Source organism: Caretta caretta, chromosome 26 (assembly GCF_965140235.1).
Source record: "Caretta caretta isolate rCarCar2 chromosome 26, rCarCar1.hap1, whole genome shotgun sequence".
Lineage (NCBI taxonomy): Eukaryota > Metazoa > Chordata > Testudines > Cheloniidae > Caretta > Caretta caretta.
This window is the reverse complement of record NC_134231.1, coordinates 13,861,234-13,877,104: the sequence shown is the minus strand read 5'-3', so window position 1 is coordinate 13,877,104 and position 15,871 is coordinate 13,861,234. Positions and strand designations below refer to the sequence as shown.

Here is a 15,871-nt window from a genome sequence, read left to right as displayed (position 1 = left end):
GAGGGGAGAGAGTCGGGGTGCACAGCGGGCCCACCACAGTCCCAGACTGCACGCCGGGGGGATCTAGTCACATAGAGAGTTGGGGTTCTTAGGGATTGGCTGGTTTTGGCCTTGTTTTGAAATGGGATTTGTTTGATTTTTGGCTTATTGTGAAAGTCGGAGTGCTTATTTACCGTGTGAAAGTCGGCAACTGTGATTACAATATATACATGTTACTCATTACAGTATATACCAGCTGTGGCCAAACTTACTGACCCTCTGAGCTGCATACAATAATGTGCAGGAGGTCAGACTAGATGATCATAATGGTTCCTTCTGACCTTAATATCTATGAATCTGTGAATCCTCAGAAGTTCGAGAGCTGGGTGTGCCCCAAGCCCCAGCAGGCGTCTGAAGCCTGAAGCTCTCCCCCCCACTCCCCTAGTAGGCGGAGAATGGAGGTGGGGACCACCGCGAGACGCACTTTAACTGTAAAAGAGCCACATGGGGCTTGCGACCTGTGGTTTGGCCACCCCGGTACATACAAAGAGAAAACCTTGAAACCCCCTGAGTTTTGGACATCCACGCAGAACTCAAAAATTGCTACAAATAAACCCTGAAAAACAGAAGCCTACCGATGCTGCTGTCTGCTCCTCCCCCTGGACTAATGGGGTGAGGGGTGGGACAGGAGAGAGTAAGCAGCATTCTGGAAAGGGGTGCCACAAAAGTATTTAGGTGTCTAACTCCAGAGGATCTGGGTTGGAAGTCCTTGAGGATCTGGACTGAAGTAATGTATTCCTACCCTACCCCCCCCCCCGTACCACAAGCAAGAGTGAAAGAGGGGGTGAATTGTGCCCCAAAGCACAATCCCTTCCCAGAGCTCCTCCTCGAGGCAGGACAGCGACAGGCCACCTGTCAACCCAGCTCAATCTAGTCCTTAGGGAACATTTTACAAGCTCAGCAAACAATCTGCTCCCTGTGCTCAGGGGGTGATTTTTCAAAGGTGTGTAATCCAGGCAACATAAACCCGTTTGCCTTCTGAGTCCAGCTACACGCTACTGTATGGGGAGGGCTAGCTTCACACCGACTTCGCCTTTCGCCCCCCGGCCAATGCGGTTGCTGGGAGACTCGGAAGAGTCAAGAATGGTTTTATAACTGGGAAGCCGGTTGTTGGCCCCTCCTCTGGCTCAGAGCCGGCTGAGCGGCTGCCCTGCCCATCACCAGACTTCTCCAACTTTACATAAGCCACCTTTGACCAACAAAATGTCAAGCGTTTCAAATAGCTCTGGGCACACTGCAGGGGAAATCCTACAACCTATTTGTGAATAGTCCGGGAATCTCCTTTTTCGTCTATTAAAAAAACCTTCCAAAATGCCGCCGTGCTGTTTCTGCCTCCTCCCATCAGCATTTGTAAATATTAGTTTGCTTGAAAAGTAACAATAAGAACACCCATAGTGTTTCTGTAGCACCTTCGACAGGTTGGCCTCAGCTATTCAATATCCCTTATGTGGCAAAAAGAATGCAGGATTACTTATCCCACGCGCTTACGCACAAGCCAGTGCTAGTCTGGGGCCAGTGAGGTGGGTGTTAAAAATCATAGACTACTTATTAGCAGGGCAGGTTTACACCTTAGAGTGAGTAGGAGGGAGCCAGGGAATCGTATGCACGGAACTCACTTCTGGATGGATGGGCCAAGGGGCATACGGTGACTTTAACAGAAGTTGAAGTTTACAGTCCAGCCCCTCAGAAGTCCCAGCTGCAGAAGTTCTCTGCTCTTATGGGGCCAATCAACTCTGCAAGCTATCTGGACCAAGTGGGTCTCTGTGCTCTTGCAGATAGGCACACTCCTTGCTTTCTCCTTTCCCACTCCTCCTCGGGCTTGAGAGGATTTTAATGCAGATCAGATAGTGCCCTTTCACAAACCAGCCCTCCGGGCTGCTGTGTGATGGACCGCTCTGTCACATGCTTCCTTCTGGGAACGCTCAGGAAGAGTTCTCTCAAGACTTGGGCCTGTTTATTCACGATCGCTACCAAGGAAAGGCACTGCCTGCCCCCTCCGCCGGGGCCCATTTCTCAACGGGTGCCATCTGATTTCCCTCTTGGCCGGTTTCTGGGCAGACTCACCTACATCAAACTCAAAGCCGTTCTTGCTGAAGGTGTGGCAGCAGCCGCCCGCCTTTCCATGCTGCTCCAGAACCACCACTCGCTTCCCAGCTTTGGAGAGGAGCACGGCTGCGGCCAGCCCCCCGATGCCACTTCCGATCACAACAGCATCCAGGTTCTCAGGGACCTTGGCAGCCGAGAAAGCTGAAGAAGAAGGAGAAAGTTGTCATCAACACGTGGCTACCTCCAACAACTGGGTCAGTAACTCTCCTGCTGTCTTCCCCTGCTCATTCCTAGGACCAGACCCAAATTGGGCCATTGTTTACCTTCTAAAGGATTTGTGTGTTAGATGCGGGTCCATTAGCATTCCCTGGCTGCTAAACAAATAGTACAGGAACTGCTGTTCTTTCCAAACCTGCTGGAACTGGGAAGTGCAAGGCGGGTCACAAGGAAGCTGCTTCTCAGGATGGAGGCCCGGGTCCGACACTCTCCAGTTTTGGGGAGGGGCATTCTTGTAACAGAGGTGTGAGACTCTTGGCAAAAGAGCAAAGAGCTGGTTTCCATATTCACTGTGTAAAGTGCAAGACTGTAAGATAGTTTTGGGGTGGTCCTGGCTAAGCTGGCAAGATCAAACCGATTATAAAAGGTGGGGCACTATCGTGTATCCTGGCAGCAGATTACCTTCCCGAGAGTGGGGCTACTAAAGAAGCTCAGGTTCATCACCCGCCAGTAGGGTCATTACAAATTGCCCCTGGAAAAACCAAGGGTGACACCAGGCTTTCACAGCCAGGCTCAGGATCAACATTTCTCCTGCTTCACCAGTTCAGTTTCACAGATAGAATCAGAGCTAGAAGAGCATCCAGATCATCCTCGGTCCTTGCCAAAGGGCTTATCATCTAAATACACTCTCCAGTCAAGCTGTAAACATCCCATACAATAGGATTGTCCGATTGGTCCAATAAAATTGGACCCCCACCTTGTCTCACATTTCCCCTGGACAGACCCTTTCCCGGAGGACCAGATCTCTCTCTTCTCAGCTTTACCTTTATACTCCTACCACCTTCATACCACACAGTAAACTATTTCTCCAGCTCCTTGGTATTTATACCTTTCATCTACACAAATAACCAGTGGCAGAAGTAGGCTGTTATCTTCCATGTGGAGCAGCCTGCTGAGGGAGACCTGATACACTTTGTCAGCGGGTTACACAGCAGGGGAATGTTGAGTATTAGGATTTCCTGGCTCTGGGAGCAGTGTGCTCTAGTAGTTGGTTAGTGCACAACCAAGCACATAGCTTGGCACAGTCCTTCTGAAAGGCAGCGTGGCAAAGTGGGGGAGACTTGGGTCTGTTATATTAGAGATGAGGGTTCTATCGCAGTTCTGTCTGACGTGAGGTTGCATAACCTCTGTTATCTTATCTGTAAGATGGATCAATGATAGTTACTGCCCCTAAAGTAGTGGTCTGAGGTCTTGGTTAGGAAGAAATATTAACAGCAGCCCAGGGGAAGAGAACTTATGGTGTCTTGGGTTGCAGCTCAGGGCGCTTCTCCTAGGAAATCTCCTAGGCTATGGGGTATTTTGCAATGGAATCTGACTCCCTTGACATTTTTTTTGGATGTGGGTACATGACTAAGTGCCAAATGCCACACGTGATGCTTGGAAGATCTGATGAAAGATAACAGACAAGCTTGGGGGCAGGGTCTCTTCCTTCCCCATGATGTGGAGAGAGCAGTACAATTTCCAGAGGTGAAAATAGACACTGTTAATGTTCATGCAAGATTCTGTTCCTAGTTCTGGTGCATTCCCCCCAGAGATGGAACATGCCCCTTAGTGCTTTAAGAAAAGAAGCTGTCTCAGAGGCAAAAGTGGAAGTGGGTAGGTGGGTAGGGAGAACCAAGGAGCAGACTTATAGCCTACCCTCCACAAACAGAACGCTTCGTTCCAGACTTTGGAACATGAGTGAAACATATGCGGATGATTGAACTGCACACCAGCCCAGTGTTTTTGCATTACCTAACAGGGTGTGGGCATTACCTGGGGGCAATGAGGGTCGGTTATACAAACCACCGCATGGAATCATAGAGGTTTATCTCTGAGTCACAGCTCTTTGACTGTATAGAGAAAGGGGAGGGAATGCACTTAACTTGAGGAATAGCAGCCTTGATTTCAGGCAAATTACCCAATCAAGGGATGAATTAGGCCAGCAGAAAGGGGTAGGGTGCTTTCACCACAGGGAGAGAAAAGGCTGGAGGGTGCATACAAGTACTCCTGGCTATTGGGGAGGGGGGCATGGGCACTGGCAGGTGTTGGTGGGTATGGGTATATGGCACTGACTTTCAGATATTGATGGATGTGGAGGGGTGCAAGTGGGCAGGCACTAGTGAGTATAGGGAGGAAGCGTGTGTGTGTGTGTGGACAAAGGTGACAGGGAGGTGGAGAAGGAGATCTGGAAATCGGCTAATGAGAGAACAGCTGTGCAGAAAGAAAGAAAGAAAGAAAGAAAGAAAGAAAGCAGCTCCCAGTTCCAATCTTTCTTGGCTTGCCTCTGCCCAGACAACCTGCCGGGGTAAGGGGCCGTTTTCCCTCTATGCACTCCCCATCACGCCCACCCCCCTTCCAGCTGTGGCTGGAGCAGGTGCTGCCAGCAAAAGCACTTTCAGGTACCTTGTTTGATAACCTTTTTCCGAACATCCTTGTCAGTCACCAGGGGGGCAGGTGGCCTCCTGCAGTCAGCAGAGAAAGGGTTGGGGGAGCTGCTGCCCCTGAGGAGCCTCCTGAGCACTGCGAGAAGCAGGAGGGCGAGCAGGACGCAGTACAGCCACATAACTGCTGTGATTTCTCTCCGAGGAATGCCCCTGAAAGCTGGGCAGCCCTTTGAAAGGGCACCTGCCCCTCCTTCCAGGGGGAAGTCCTCCGCTCTCATTCAGAAACTTCCCCTTAAAGGCACAGTCAAGAACTGAGTCTGTGCCTGAACCCCAAAGAGATTTGAACACCTATTGAGTCTCCCTCTCTTAGGGTTAATTTTTAGGGCTTGTTTACATGAGGAAACTGACCAGCACAGTGATGCCAGCATAATATTACTTCAGCTATACCAGTGTAATTCTCCATGTGGCTGGTCTATCAGTGTAATTATACCAGTGTAGCTTGGCCAGTAAAACTCCTCATGTGTATGTGGTTTTGGGGCATTAAGAGTGCCTTTTTTTAGTTTAGTTTAAGCCGCTTCCAAAGAGTCATGCGCTAAAGGGAATCCACATCAAGAATGTCTGCTCGGTTCTCCCCCACTTTTGCGGGAGGGTTTCTCGGCGGTCTGAGGCTGTGTACGGTGATGTCTTGGACGTCGGTTCAAAGTAGGGTCTCCAACGGTCCCCCTATCTGGGGAAAAAAATTTGGGATTAGGTCCTGCTCTGAGCAGGGGGTGGGACCAGGTGACCTCCTGAGGTCCCTTCCAACCCTGATCTTCTGTAATTCTATTACAGCAAGAGCCGGAGTTGCTGAGTGCTGCAAGTTAAGGAAGTATGGGCTGGATGAATGCACTATAAGGTGGGTAGAAAGCTGGCTAGATTGTCGGGCTCAACGGGTAGTGATCAATGGCTCCATGTCTAGTTGGCAGCCGGTATCCAGTGGAGTGCCCCAAGGGTCGGTCCTGGGGCCGGTTTTGTTCAATATCTTCATAAATGATCTGGAGGATGGTGTGGATTGCACTCTCAGCAAATTTGCGGATGATACTAAACTGGGAGGAGTGGTAGATACGCTGGAGGGGAGGGATAGGATACAGAAGGACCTAGACAAATTGGAGGATTGGGCCAAAAGAAATCTGATGAGGTTCAATAAGGATAAGTGCAGGGTCCTGCACTTAGGACGGAAGAACCCAATGCACAGCTACAGACTAGGGACCGAATGGCTAGGCAGCAGTTCTGCGGAAAAGGACCTAGGGGTGACAGTGGACGAGAAGCTGGATATGAGTCAGCAGTGTGCCCTTGTTGCCAAGAAGGCCAATGGCATTTTGGGATGTATAAGTAGGGGCATAGCGAGCAGATCGAGGGACGTGATCGTTCCCCTCTATTCGACATTGGTGAGGCCTCATCTGGAGTACTGTGTCCAGTTTTGGGCCCCACACTACAAGAAGGATGTGGATAAATTGGAGAGAGTCCAGCGAAGGGCAACACAAATGATTAGGGGTCTGGAACACATGAGTTATGAGGAGAGGCTGAGGGAGCTGGGATTGTTTAGCCTGCAGAAGAGAAGAATGAGGGGGGATTTGATAGCTGCTTTCAACTACCTGAAAGGGGGTTCCAAAGAGGATGGAGCTCGGCTGTTCTCAATGGTAGCAGATGACAGAACGAGGAGTAATGGTCTCAAGTTGCAGTGGGGGAGGTTTAGATTGGATATTAGGAAAAACTTTTTCACTAAGAGGGTGGTGAAACACTGGAATGCGTTACCTAGGGAGGTGGTGGAATCTCCTTCCTTAGAGGTTTTTAAGGTCAGGCTTGACAAAGCCCTGGCTGGGATGATTTAACTGGGAATTGGTCCTGCTTCGAGCAGGGGGTTGGACTAGATGACCTTCTGGGGTCCCTTCCAACCCTGATATTCTATGATTCTATGATTAAATATCCCTGAGGAACGTAGGCGAGTTATGATTAATGGTGATAACAGTCCGGGTAATAACAGCCGCGGGAGGAGGGCTGGGGCAGGGTGATCAGAAAACAATACAGTGTCGTCGGAAGCAAGGCGGTGCGGCTCCTTGCTCTCAGAAGCCCTTTCTCCCAAGCGTTAATGGGGCATCGGAGTTAAATGGATTGTAACTGGTGAAAGGCCCCCCCCCCCCAATCCCAACGGGCTCCGGCAGCCCCCTGGGCGTGTCAGTGGGGCCAGGGCACTGGGCTGGCCCCCAGTATTCGATGGCCGGGGGTGGCCGGGAGGCGGGCCCCTGGCTGGGGCTCAGGTCCCTTTAAGAGCTTCCCTGGACGGACGCGTCGCCTCTTCGATTGTCCCTCCTCCGACGCCGTAGATTTCGCCGCGCGGGGGGCCTCTGGGAACTGTAGTCGGGGAGGGGAGGCGGCAGCCGCGCCCACTGGGCTCCGCGGTGCCTTCTGGGAGAGCGAGGCTCCTGGAACCACAACTCCCGGCGTGCAGCGCGGCGTGCGCGCCGGCGCTTGGCGGTGGAAGGAGCCGAGGTGGGGGAGAAAGTGAGGTGGGGGAGCGTCTGAGGCTGGGGCTGCGAGGAGTGGCGAGGGCGGGGCTAATCAGACGGGCGGGGGAGGGGTGACTGAGGGGTTCAAAGGTCGCGGGGAGCGGGGGGGCTATAAAGGGGGGAGTGGCCGGGGGGGCTGCAAAGGGCCAAGGGGAGCAGAAGCCTGCGAAGGGGAAAGGGGGGCTGTAAAGGGGGGTCAGGGGGCTGTAAAGGGGGGGAAGCAGAAGCCTGCATGGGGGGAGGGGGGTCAGGGGGTTGCAAAGGGGTCAGGGAAAGCAGAAGCCTGCATGGGGGGAGGGGTTGGGGGAAGGGGTCTGGAAAGGGGTCAGGGGAAGCAGAAGCTTTCATGGGGGGTTTGGGGAAAGGGGGGCTGTAAAGGGGGAGTCAGGGGGCTGCAAAGGGGGAAGGGGTTACGGGAAGCAGAAGGCTGCATGGGGGGAGGGGTTGGGGGAAAGGGGGGCTGTAAAGGGGGGGTCAGGGGGCTGTAAAGGGGTCAGGGGAAGCAGAAGCCTGCATGGGGGGGTGGGGGAAAGGGGGGGTCAGGGGGCTGTAAAGGGGGGGAAGGGGTCAGGGGAAGCAGAAGCTTGCATGGGGGGCGGGGTTGGGGGAAAGGGGGGCTGTAAAGCGGGGGGCCAGGGGGCTGGGGAGGAGTTCTAAGGTCAGGGGGAGCATGTGGGGAGAAGAGGCCAGGTTGCCAGGGGGGCCATGGGGCAGGGCATATGGCTGGGGGGAATGGGATGCGGGGAAGGGGAGAACAGTGCTGGGACTTGAGGGATGAAGGGTGGGAAGGGCCCAGGGCAGGAGCTGACCGGGGAATGGGTGTCTTCCACCTTCCCTGGAAGTAGCTGGCTCCAGCCACTTGCAGGGATGGGCCCTGGGCTGGAAATTCCTTTTCTCCCTGGTTGGAACCCCTCAGACGGCTAGGCAGGGCCAGGGATGAGGGTGAGCTTGGCCATGCGCCTCACTTACACACCGCTCTGAAGTAAGGATGTCTGACCAGGAACCGGGAGGTGTGATTCTCAGCTCAGGTAGACCTACACACGCTAGCTGTGCTCAAGCTAGCATGCTAAAAACAGCGGCGGGGCTGCGATGTTTCAGGCTGATTGCCTGAACACAATCCTGGCAGAGGTCTAGTTGTGGATGGATGGTGGATGACTAGCCTGGCACGCCTTTACTTTTAGCATGCCAGCTCAAGCACAGCTAGTGTGTGTACCTCTGCCTGAGCTGGGAGTCGCACCTGCCAGCTGAAGTGTAGACATGCTTTATCCTGGCTGCAGGGACTGATGCTTTATTTGCCTTTTAAAAGGAGTACTGGCAGCAACCCTTGTAATTAGGTTGCCTAATGCTTCCCATTGTAAAACAAATTCTTGCAGCCTTTATCTGAAGGGCTCTCACTCTCCCTGGTTTGCAGCCGGACTTTGAAATTTGTCCTGGGGATAGTACTGGGGTCGAGGAGGTACCTTTGTTGTTCCAGTACAAATGCATTCTTTTAACTGAAAATTACTATTTCCCATTTGTGTTTTGAGCTTGCTTTTGCACGATGACTCTGTTGTTGCATATGCACTACCCCAGAATCTGTGTTTGATACATAGCTCCAGTTCTGGATGGGATTTCCACCTGCTGCTTTTCCTCCATCAAAAATATTCTGACCTAGGTCGTGTGTATTGCACTCGGAACCAGATACCATGCGCTCTAGACTCACTTCTTCCACAGACTGATGCTAACAATTTTATACCTTTCACCTCCCTTATTATTCAGCGTGGCCTCATACGGGACCAAGAGTCTGCAGAAACTTGAAATAAAACCTAGCTCTGTTAATATGGCAGCTCCAAATCCCATTCAGTCAGCGGCACTGCCTCAGAAAGAAAGAACACCTGCCATATTTTTGTCCTTGACTGTGTTGTCTGTAAAATTAGGTGACTTGTGAATAGGTAGTCCATTACTTGAGTGTGTTATCCTGGATCCTCCTCTAACATCTGGTTCACATAGGGTAGGAACTTTGTCCGGCTACCAGCCAAAGTAGTTAGTGCTTAGCTCAAGAAGTAAAGCTCTGTGTTGCAATGCTGAAGTTTAAGGGGGGAGGAAGAAGTTGTTACATGTGCACATAATAGAATTTTTTATCTTGCTCCTTTCTAATCCCTCCCCAGTGAATTATATACAAAAACTACATTAAACTGAGGGTTTGTAGCCACTGAAAGCCACAAATTAGCGCCCCTGTATCAATGGCTCCAGTGCCCTAGGCAGAACTGGCTGGATGCAGGTCTGCCACTGCCATGCTTCCTCCAGCCCCCAGTGTGCCCCCAATGTTTTGTATGGTCCTTCCTGGAATTCCCCCTGTGTTGGGGGCAGTTTTGTGAATTGGAATATAGATCATGGGCCCAGGAAGCTGGTTTAAGTCACAGTTTCCCAAACCTTTTAAAGTGAGAAAAAGCGAGACATCCTTTTTTCGGTATAAGCTGCAGCTCCACTGAACCCTTTGCAGCATAGACTAGCTCTTACCTAAGTGATTTTTTAACAGTTATTTGCTAAGTGACAACATTCATGTTTTCTCTAACAAAACATCTTGAGGCAGCCCTGAAGCTAGTTGCCAAGATGCGTGACCATGTTCTTCAGCACACAGCTTTTCAAACCTAGGTTTTATTTTTGAGAGGGTGACATGTAGCTCCCATTCACTGCTGACTTGGGCAAAGTATTTGGTCTTGAAGACTGCTACAAAAGAGAACCCTGTCTCACAGTGGCAGGGTATTGCAAAGGGTAAGAGCATATCCATTGCTTTGGAACTCAGTGACGCCCAGTAAAATTCTGGAAGTAATTTTATGAATGAGTGGGACAATTCACACCTCAGAGCTATTTACACTCTCTGCAAGCTCAGGCATGTATTACGACATTATTTACACTTAGGTCAGGTTATGAAGGTTTTTTTTTTTTTTGGCAACTATAACAGTATTTTAAAAAAATGAAAGCTGAGACTCTGAAGAACAAATGAGAGGTCTGTTAGCAGACCCTGGCTAGTCCTTTGCACTTTATGCACACCCCACGCTTTGGGAAACACAAGTTTAAACAGACTTTTGTTTATTGTAACATTAGAAAGTTATTTGTGGTTTGAACTTTTCCTTAAAGAGTCTGTAGCTTTTATTCTTTCACTAAACACACAAATAGAAAAAACAGCAGTTAAAACAATTGAAACTTTGAAAATTAGGTGAAATTTTCATGTTAACAATTTTTTTTATTTCCTTCCCGTTTGATTGTATCTGCCAGAACACCAAACTCCATGCTTGCACTGCGTCAGTATTATACATGCATTACAGGAACTTGGGCCACTTTAGGAAGGGACTGGTTGGTTGTTCCCTGTTGACTTTGATTTCATTGTTTCATTAGGGCATGAACAGATGCACCGCAGATACCCGCCAGTCTGAAGAGCAAGGTATCTTCCTTCCTCCAGCTGTCAAATCCGTACCTGTGCGTATCTCAGATAATTTCATAATTTTCGGCAGCCTGAGACTAAACTCTAGCATTAGACACGTCTCGCTCTATTATGTGCAGAGACCTGCATGATGGGCAACATTAGGCATTAATTGTAATTGCATAAAGAGTTGGGAATATAAAGTCCCTTTGTGTGTGTGCATTCCATCGGGGTTTTCAGGGTAAAGCTGTACCCATGTGTGCATTTACAAAGTGGTATGGACTGTATTCTGCGTATACTGAAAGTTCTAGAAAAAGGCATGGTTGCAATGTATTATAGCTGCAGGTAAAACCCCAGCAGCGCTATCCTACTATTGCTCATTGTGACATGATGCTGGTGCACACGGTGCCGGTGTTGGGCCTGGGACTTGCAGTTGTCAGAAAGCACAAGCCTCTTGCGTACGTGCTTGAATGTGATACCAGAAAGCAGGCTAGCTTAGGCCTGCCTGCCCTTCTATATCTGCTTTTTTGGAGGCCTAAACAAGGGCCTCCCCAGTTCTTCAAACAGCTCTTTTCATGGGAGAAGAGGGGGGTAGATCCAAACTCTCCAAGCTGCTTCCCTGTTCCTTTACCAGCTTGTCTCAGGTGGGCTAACCCATTTCCTTCAGCAGTGACACCATTCCTCTACAAACCCTTCTTATGATGAGGGGCAGACTATTCCTCCCTGACTGGCTACGCCATTCCTTGTGCAGCTTGTCTCATGGCAGGGGAAAGGGTGAACTCAAGCAGCTCCAGCATGGGAATGCTGGGGAAACCTGTGATGGGTGAGCAGGGTGGTGGCTGTGGGCTCTTTATTGGGGGAACAATCCAGGAAGGTATCACAATGTGTTAGCCATAGAGAACCTTCAAAAGGTTCCCTCATTTCCCTGGACACCACTCTGCACACAGTGTGTCTCCAGGCTTTGGATGTCTTGTGTGGTGTTGTGGCGTAACAACAATAGTGCATGCTGGGATATTTCCCAAAGTGAGAACGGGTCATTATGGCTTCAGGGAGACCGCAGGTATGGGGAGGGAAATAGGTCTTTAAGATCCCTTATGTGCTGAAGGCTCCTCTTCTCTGCTGCTGTTTGGGGGCACTCAGCAAATCGGGCTAGAAAAAAATCCTTTAAAAACAACAGGAGGTGTAAAGTGCATTGCTCCTCCTGACTGTTCGCTCTCTGCGTAGATCTCGGTGCTGAAGCAGAATGGGCTCCTGCAGGCTCTGGCAGAGGGAGCCAGTGGGCGCACAGAAGCTGGTAAGCTGTATTTGAATGTTTCTATTTAATAGCCTGTTGCTTTCCAATTCTGGAGGGGACTGACGTGCTCCAACCAGCACAGCACTGCTCTTTCTGTCTGCTGAGCAAATCCTGTCTGTTCTGCTGGTGGGCTTGGCCAGAATCTCACTATAATCGTCCCATTCAGATTGTCGAGATCCTGATACTCTTGGCCAAGTATTTCTCCTCATTGCCTCTAGACCGTCCAGGAAAATTCACGGCATTCCTCCAAGGCTTTGGTCAGGCGTTCTGTCCTGTCTGTCTGCTCTGAGATTCTGTCTCCAACATGTGGGTCCGCTGTTGCCCTGTATCGCCAAAGCAACATTCAGTTTTTCTGTCTATTAACTAAGCACGTGTCTCAGAGCCATGACTCCGAACCATTCTGCCGGGGTGCTGTGCTGGTGGCATTTTTAACTCTGGAATCTCAATCAAGTGAATGGGGTTGTGTTCTCATTTTTCTTCCCCCGCAGTTCAGGCCTCTTCCTGTTCATGGAAGAGATGTCGTACTCTGAACTTCCCTTCTGCAGTGTCCAGGGTGGGGTGGGGGAAGGCAGGCTGCTGATTGAGACATGGAAAGGCTCTGCGGAATTCCCCTCTGATTTCCTGTACTATCCTTGGGCCTGATCGTGTCTGTTAGGCACTGGCCCATGTTGGGACAGGGTCAGAACTGCATTCCCCTTAGGATGATGCAGTGGAGGCTGGCCAGAAGAACTGCCTGGTAGGGCCATGACCCTTCCTTCCATGCCCCCTTTGGGGTGGCTTGGACTATTGTACCTGGCCATTTTGCAGGTGTGCAGTGGAGAGAGGGACTTACCCGCAGCACCCCCGAAAGAGCTAATCACAATCTCCCCCTACACTTGCTGATATTCTCTCCTCTCTGTGGGACTGGGTGAGTTTGCTGCAGGCCTCTGGGCAGGAGCAGGTAATCAAGGCAGGAGCTGTCAAGGAATCTGCTGTTGTTCAGCTTTATATCAGAGGACCCCAACTTGGTCTGTGATAAAACGGAAAATTAAATGAGACCCCAAAGGCGGGCGAGCGTAAGGTCACAGGAACCTTTGCACTTTTTGTCTGCTGGCTGATGGCGAAGCAAAGCAAACAGCTGGCCTGAGAGTTCCAGCTGTAGCTGACACCCTTCATGACTCTCTTTTGCCAGATCCTAGTGCAGAGGTGCTGCGAGCCCAGGAAGAATGGGAGGCCGTGGAAAATCTCCAGTCAGGTACAGATAACTGCAATGGAGCTTACCTGGTATCCTGGACAGTTGGTACCAATTAAATCTCGTAGGGGCACTGAAGAGAGAGACAGATGGTTTGTCAATGACGAGGCACTTTGGGAACTGTCAGGAATGTAGAATGGGAAACTGAGTCACACATCCACCCAATTTAGGCTTGATCAGTTTTGCCTTTGTTAATACAATTTCAGATAGAATTGTTGTCACTTAGTGTCTGGACATACATTTATGCCAGATAAGTAATAACAGACAAGACAGAATATAGGTAAATGGGCCCCAGTTACCGCATTCTGTGGCACTGAGAAGTCCTCCTTTCCTCCATGATGGTCATCATCTTCCCTGGTCTGGTCCTGTCTCGTTCCTCAGTTTCTGGTCTGGCGTTTCTTCAGATTTTGGCCCATTTTCACATGTATTCTTATACATTTTTACATGCTCAATTACCCAATTTTCCTCCAATCAGCATGCAACACATTACCCATTGATTTTTACATAACCCGTACATTCAGCATGCGCAAGCTTTAATCACCTAATGTTTAAGTTTTTCCTGCTAAGTTTGCAGTTTCTGGGTCGGGTTGCCCTGGGTCCCCTGTTTGTTTCCCAGAAAAGGGAGGTTTTGTTTATCATTACATGTTTGTATCTCTTACTTACATCTTCCAACACAACCTATTACTTATCTTGCCAACAACATCATTTCAAACAAATCAGCAAATTATATAAAAAGGAAATTGACAAAAAAAAAAATTTATGGCAGGCAAAGCCCTTGGCCAGTGTGTTATCCTATCTATATATTTATTCGCTATCTATAATTACAGTTCATTAAAAATATAGCTAATGAAGCTTTCAAATCTTACCATTAGCAATCCTTCATTTTGAAGTCATAGATCAGTGTTTATATATTATCTTTCCCATAATCATAGAATATCCGGGTTGGAAGGGACCTCAGGAGGTCATCTAGTCCAACCCCCTGCTCAAAGCAGGACCAATGCCCGATTTTTGCCCCAGATCCCTAAATGGCCCCCTCAAGGATGGAATTCACAACCCTAGGTTTAGCAGGCCAATGCTCAAACCACTGAGCTAGCCCTCCCCCTTAATCTTTTAGGAGGGGGGTCTTCGAGAGCACAATAAGATTCTTTCATATGTTAACATTTCTTATCTTGTGCAAACACAAGTTCGTCAGGGGATTTTTTACTTTACTCAAAGTCCAAAGTTTTTCCTGTTACAGATTTTTAGATGCTCTGGTTTCAAGGCCTGGAGGTTGTTTTTTTTCTTCAGTTTATTTTAATGGTACCCCAACCAGTGCCTTATTCTAAATCAGTCACCAGGACACGGTTTGGTATCTTAGTGCAGAGGGAGAGATAGTGGCTGGTCTGGGGTCCTGATGCCAGCGTTAGCCGTACGGTAAGGCTGCAGAGCTCGGGAATTGACATCTTCAAAGGCACGTGAAGCACCACGGAGAGACTAGAGGATTGAGACTGGCACAGGCAATGGAGTGTCTCACTGGCTGATGCTGACACAAATCTTGCTCTCAAGCCCTACTAGCAGGCCTGCCTCTGGGGCTGTGTCAAAGAAGCAGCTAGTCAGCGAGGTCTGTCCATCCAGCTTCCTGCCAGGTCTGGCCTGGTGAAGACGCCATACATATTGTACTTGCTCTGAAGATCCCAGTGTGGTGGGAAGATGAAGGACCCGATTCTCCTCTTGCTTTATTCAAGTTTTATGCTAGTGCAACTCCACTGGTTCCTTTGGAGCCTCTCTTGCTTCTCTGGCAGGAGGGGTGCCCGCATGTGTGCTGTGGCAGTCTGTGTACCAAGTTCCATGGGTATGAATTGAGGTGGTAGGGGTCTGTGTGTATGTCTGGATTCGGGAGGCACCTGTGTGTGTTTGGATAGTTACTTGACTGAAGGGGAAAGGCAGGGGTGTGTGTCTGTGTTGCGGAGGGTTTGTGGGAGATGAAAGAGGATGAGAGTCTCTGGAGAGTGTGTGGTGTTGTGGGGCCCCACTTCTCTTGGCCCTGCGTTGTGCAAGGTGCTGTACAAACACATACAGTAGGAGAGAGAATCCCTGCCTTGAAGAGCTTTGTGTCTAATTTAAGACCAGACAGAGCAAGGGATGCAACCCACTCCAGGGAGGGCAGGGGTCACAGTAGTCACATTGTGTGGTTATGTAGGTGTGGAGTGTGCAAAACTGGATGGTTCGGACTTCAGAGTCATCTAAAAGATTTTGTTTCTCACTATAAATACTGCATATAAACATCTACATTCAAAGGATGTTAAGGTTGCAAAGTAAAGGCCTCAAAAGTTAGGAATGCTAGAATTGAGATTGCCCATGCAACCTTACCTCTGCCACCTTGTGCGTGTGCCCGATGGCATAGACTTCAATTACCTGATCACATACTATTTTTGCCATGAGATCTATGCCGCTCTCCTTGCAGTCCTGGCACAGAGGTGGACAGCAGGCATGGCTGGAGTGTGCTGTGTTCTGCCTATGCTCAGCTGGTAGATGGTCCCTTAGGGGCCATTGCCAGGGCTGGGCAAAGAGCCAGGGTACATAATTTTATAATTGAAGTGGAAGCTGGGCATAGTAGAGAATTGGGCTCATAGACCTTGAACCAAATCTGTGTGGCTGATGCAGACTCTGCACGGGTGCCTCCATGTAGCT

General features: G+C 49.8%; 2 protein-coding genes across 2 annotated transcripts in view; one reads left to right on the top strand and one right to left on the bottom strand.

Moving 5' to 3' along the window:
* Positions 1 to 4,999, bottom strand: part of RETSAT (retinol saturase) — a 31,471-nt gene extending 26,472 nt beyond the window's left edge. The window contains exons 1-2 of the mRNA XM_048829529.2: positions 4,747 to 4,999; positions 2,104 to 2,286 (exon numbers count right to left, since the gene is read on the bottom strand). Coding sequence (XP_048685486.2) covers positions 2,104 to 2,286; positions 4,747 to 4,906 — 343 coding nt within the window. The 5' untranslated portion in view covers positions 4,907 to 4,999. The remainder of the gene's footprint in view (positions 1 to 2,103; positions 2,287 to 4,746) is intronic.
* Positions 5,000 to 6,715: 1,716 nt separating this feature from the next.
* The window catches only part of ELMOD3 (ELMO domain containing 3), a 33,591-nt gene continuing 24,435 nt past the window's right edge, over positions 6,716 to 15,871 (top strand). Inside the window, exons 1-5 of the mRNA XM_048829038.2 lie at positions 6,716 to 6,740; positions 7,180 to 7,268; positions 10,652 to 10,732; positions 11,901 to 11,970; positions 13,142 to 13,204. Coding sequence (XP_048684995.1) covers positions 6,716 to 6,740; positions 7,180 to 7,268; positions 10,652 to 10,732; positions 11,901 to 11,970; positions 13,142 to 13,204 — 328 coding nt within the window. The remainder of the gene's footprint in view (positions 6,741 to 7,179; positions 7,269 to 10,651; positions 10,733 to 11,900; positions 11,971 to 13,141; positions 13,205 to 15,871) is intronic.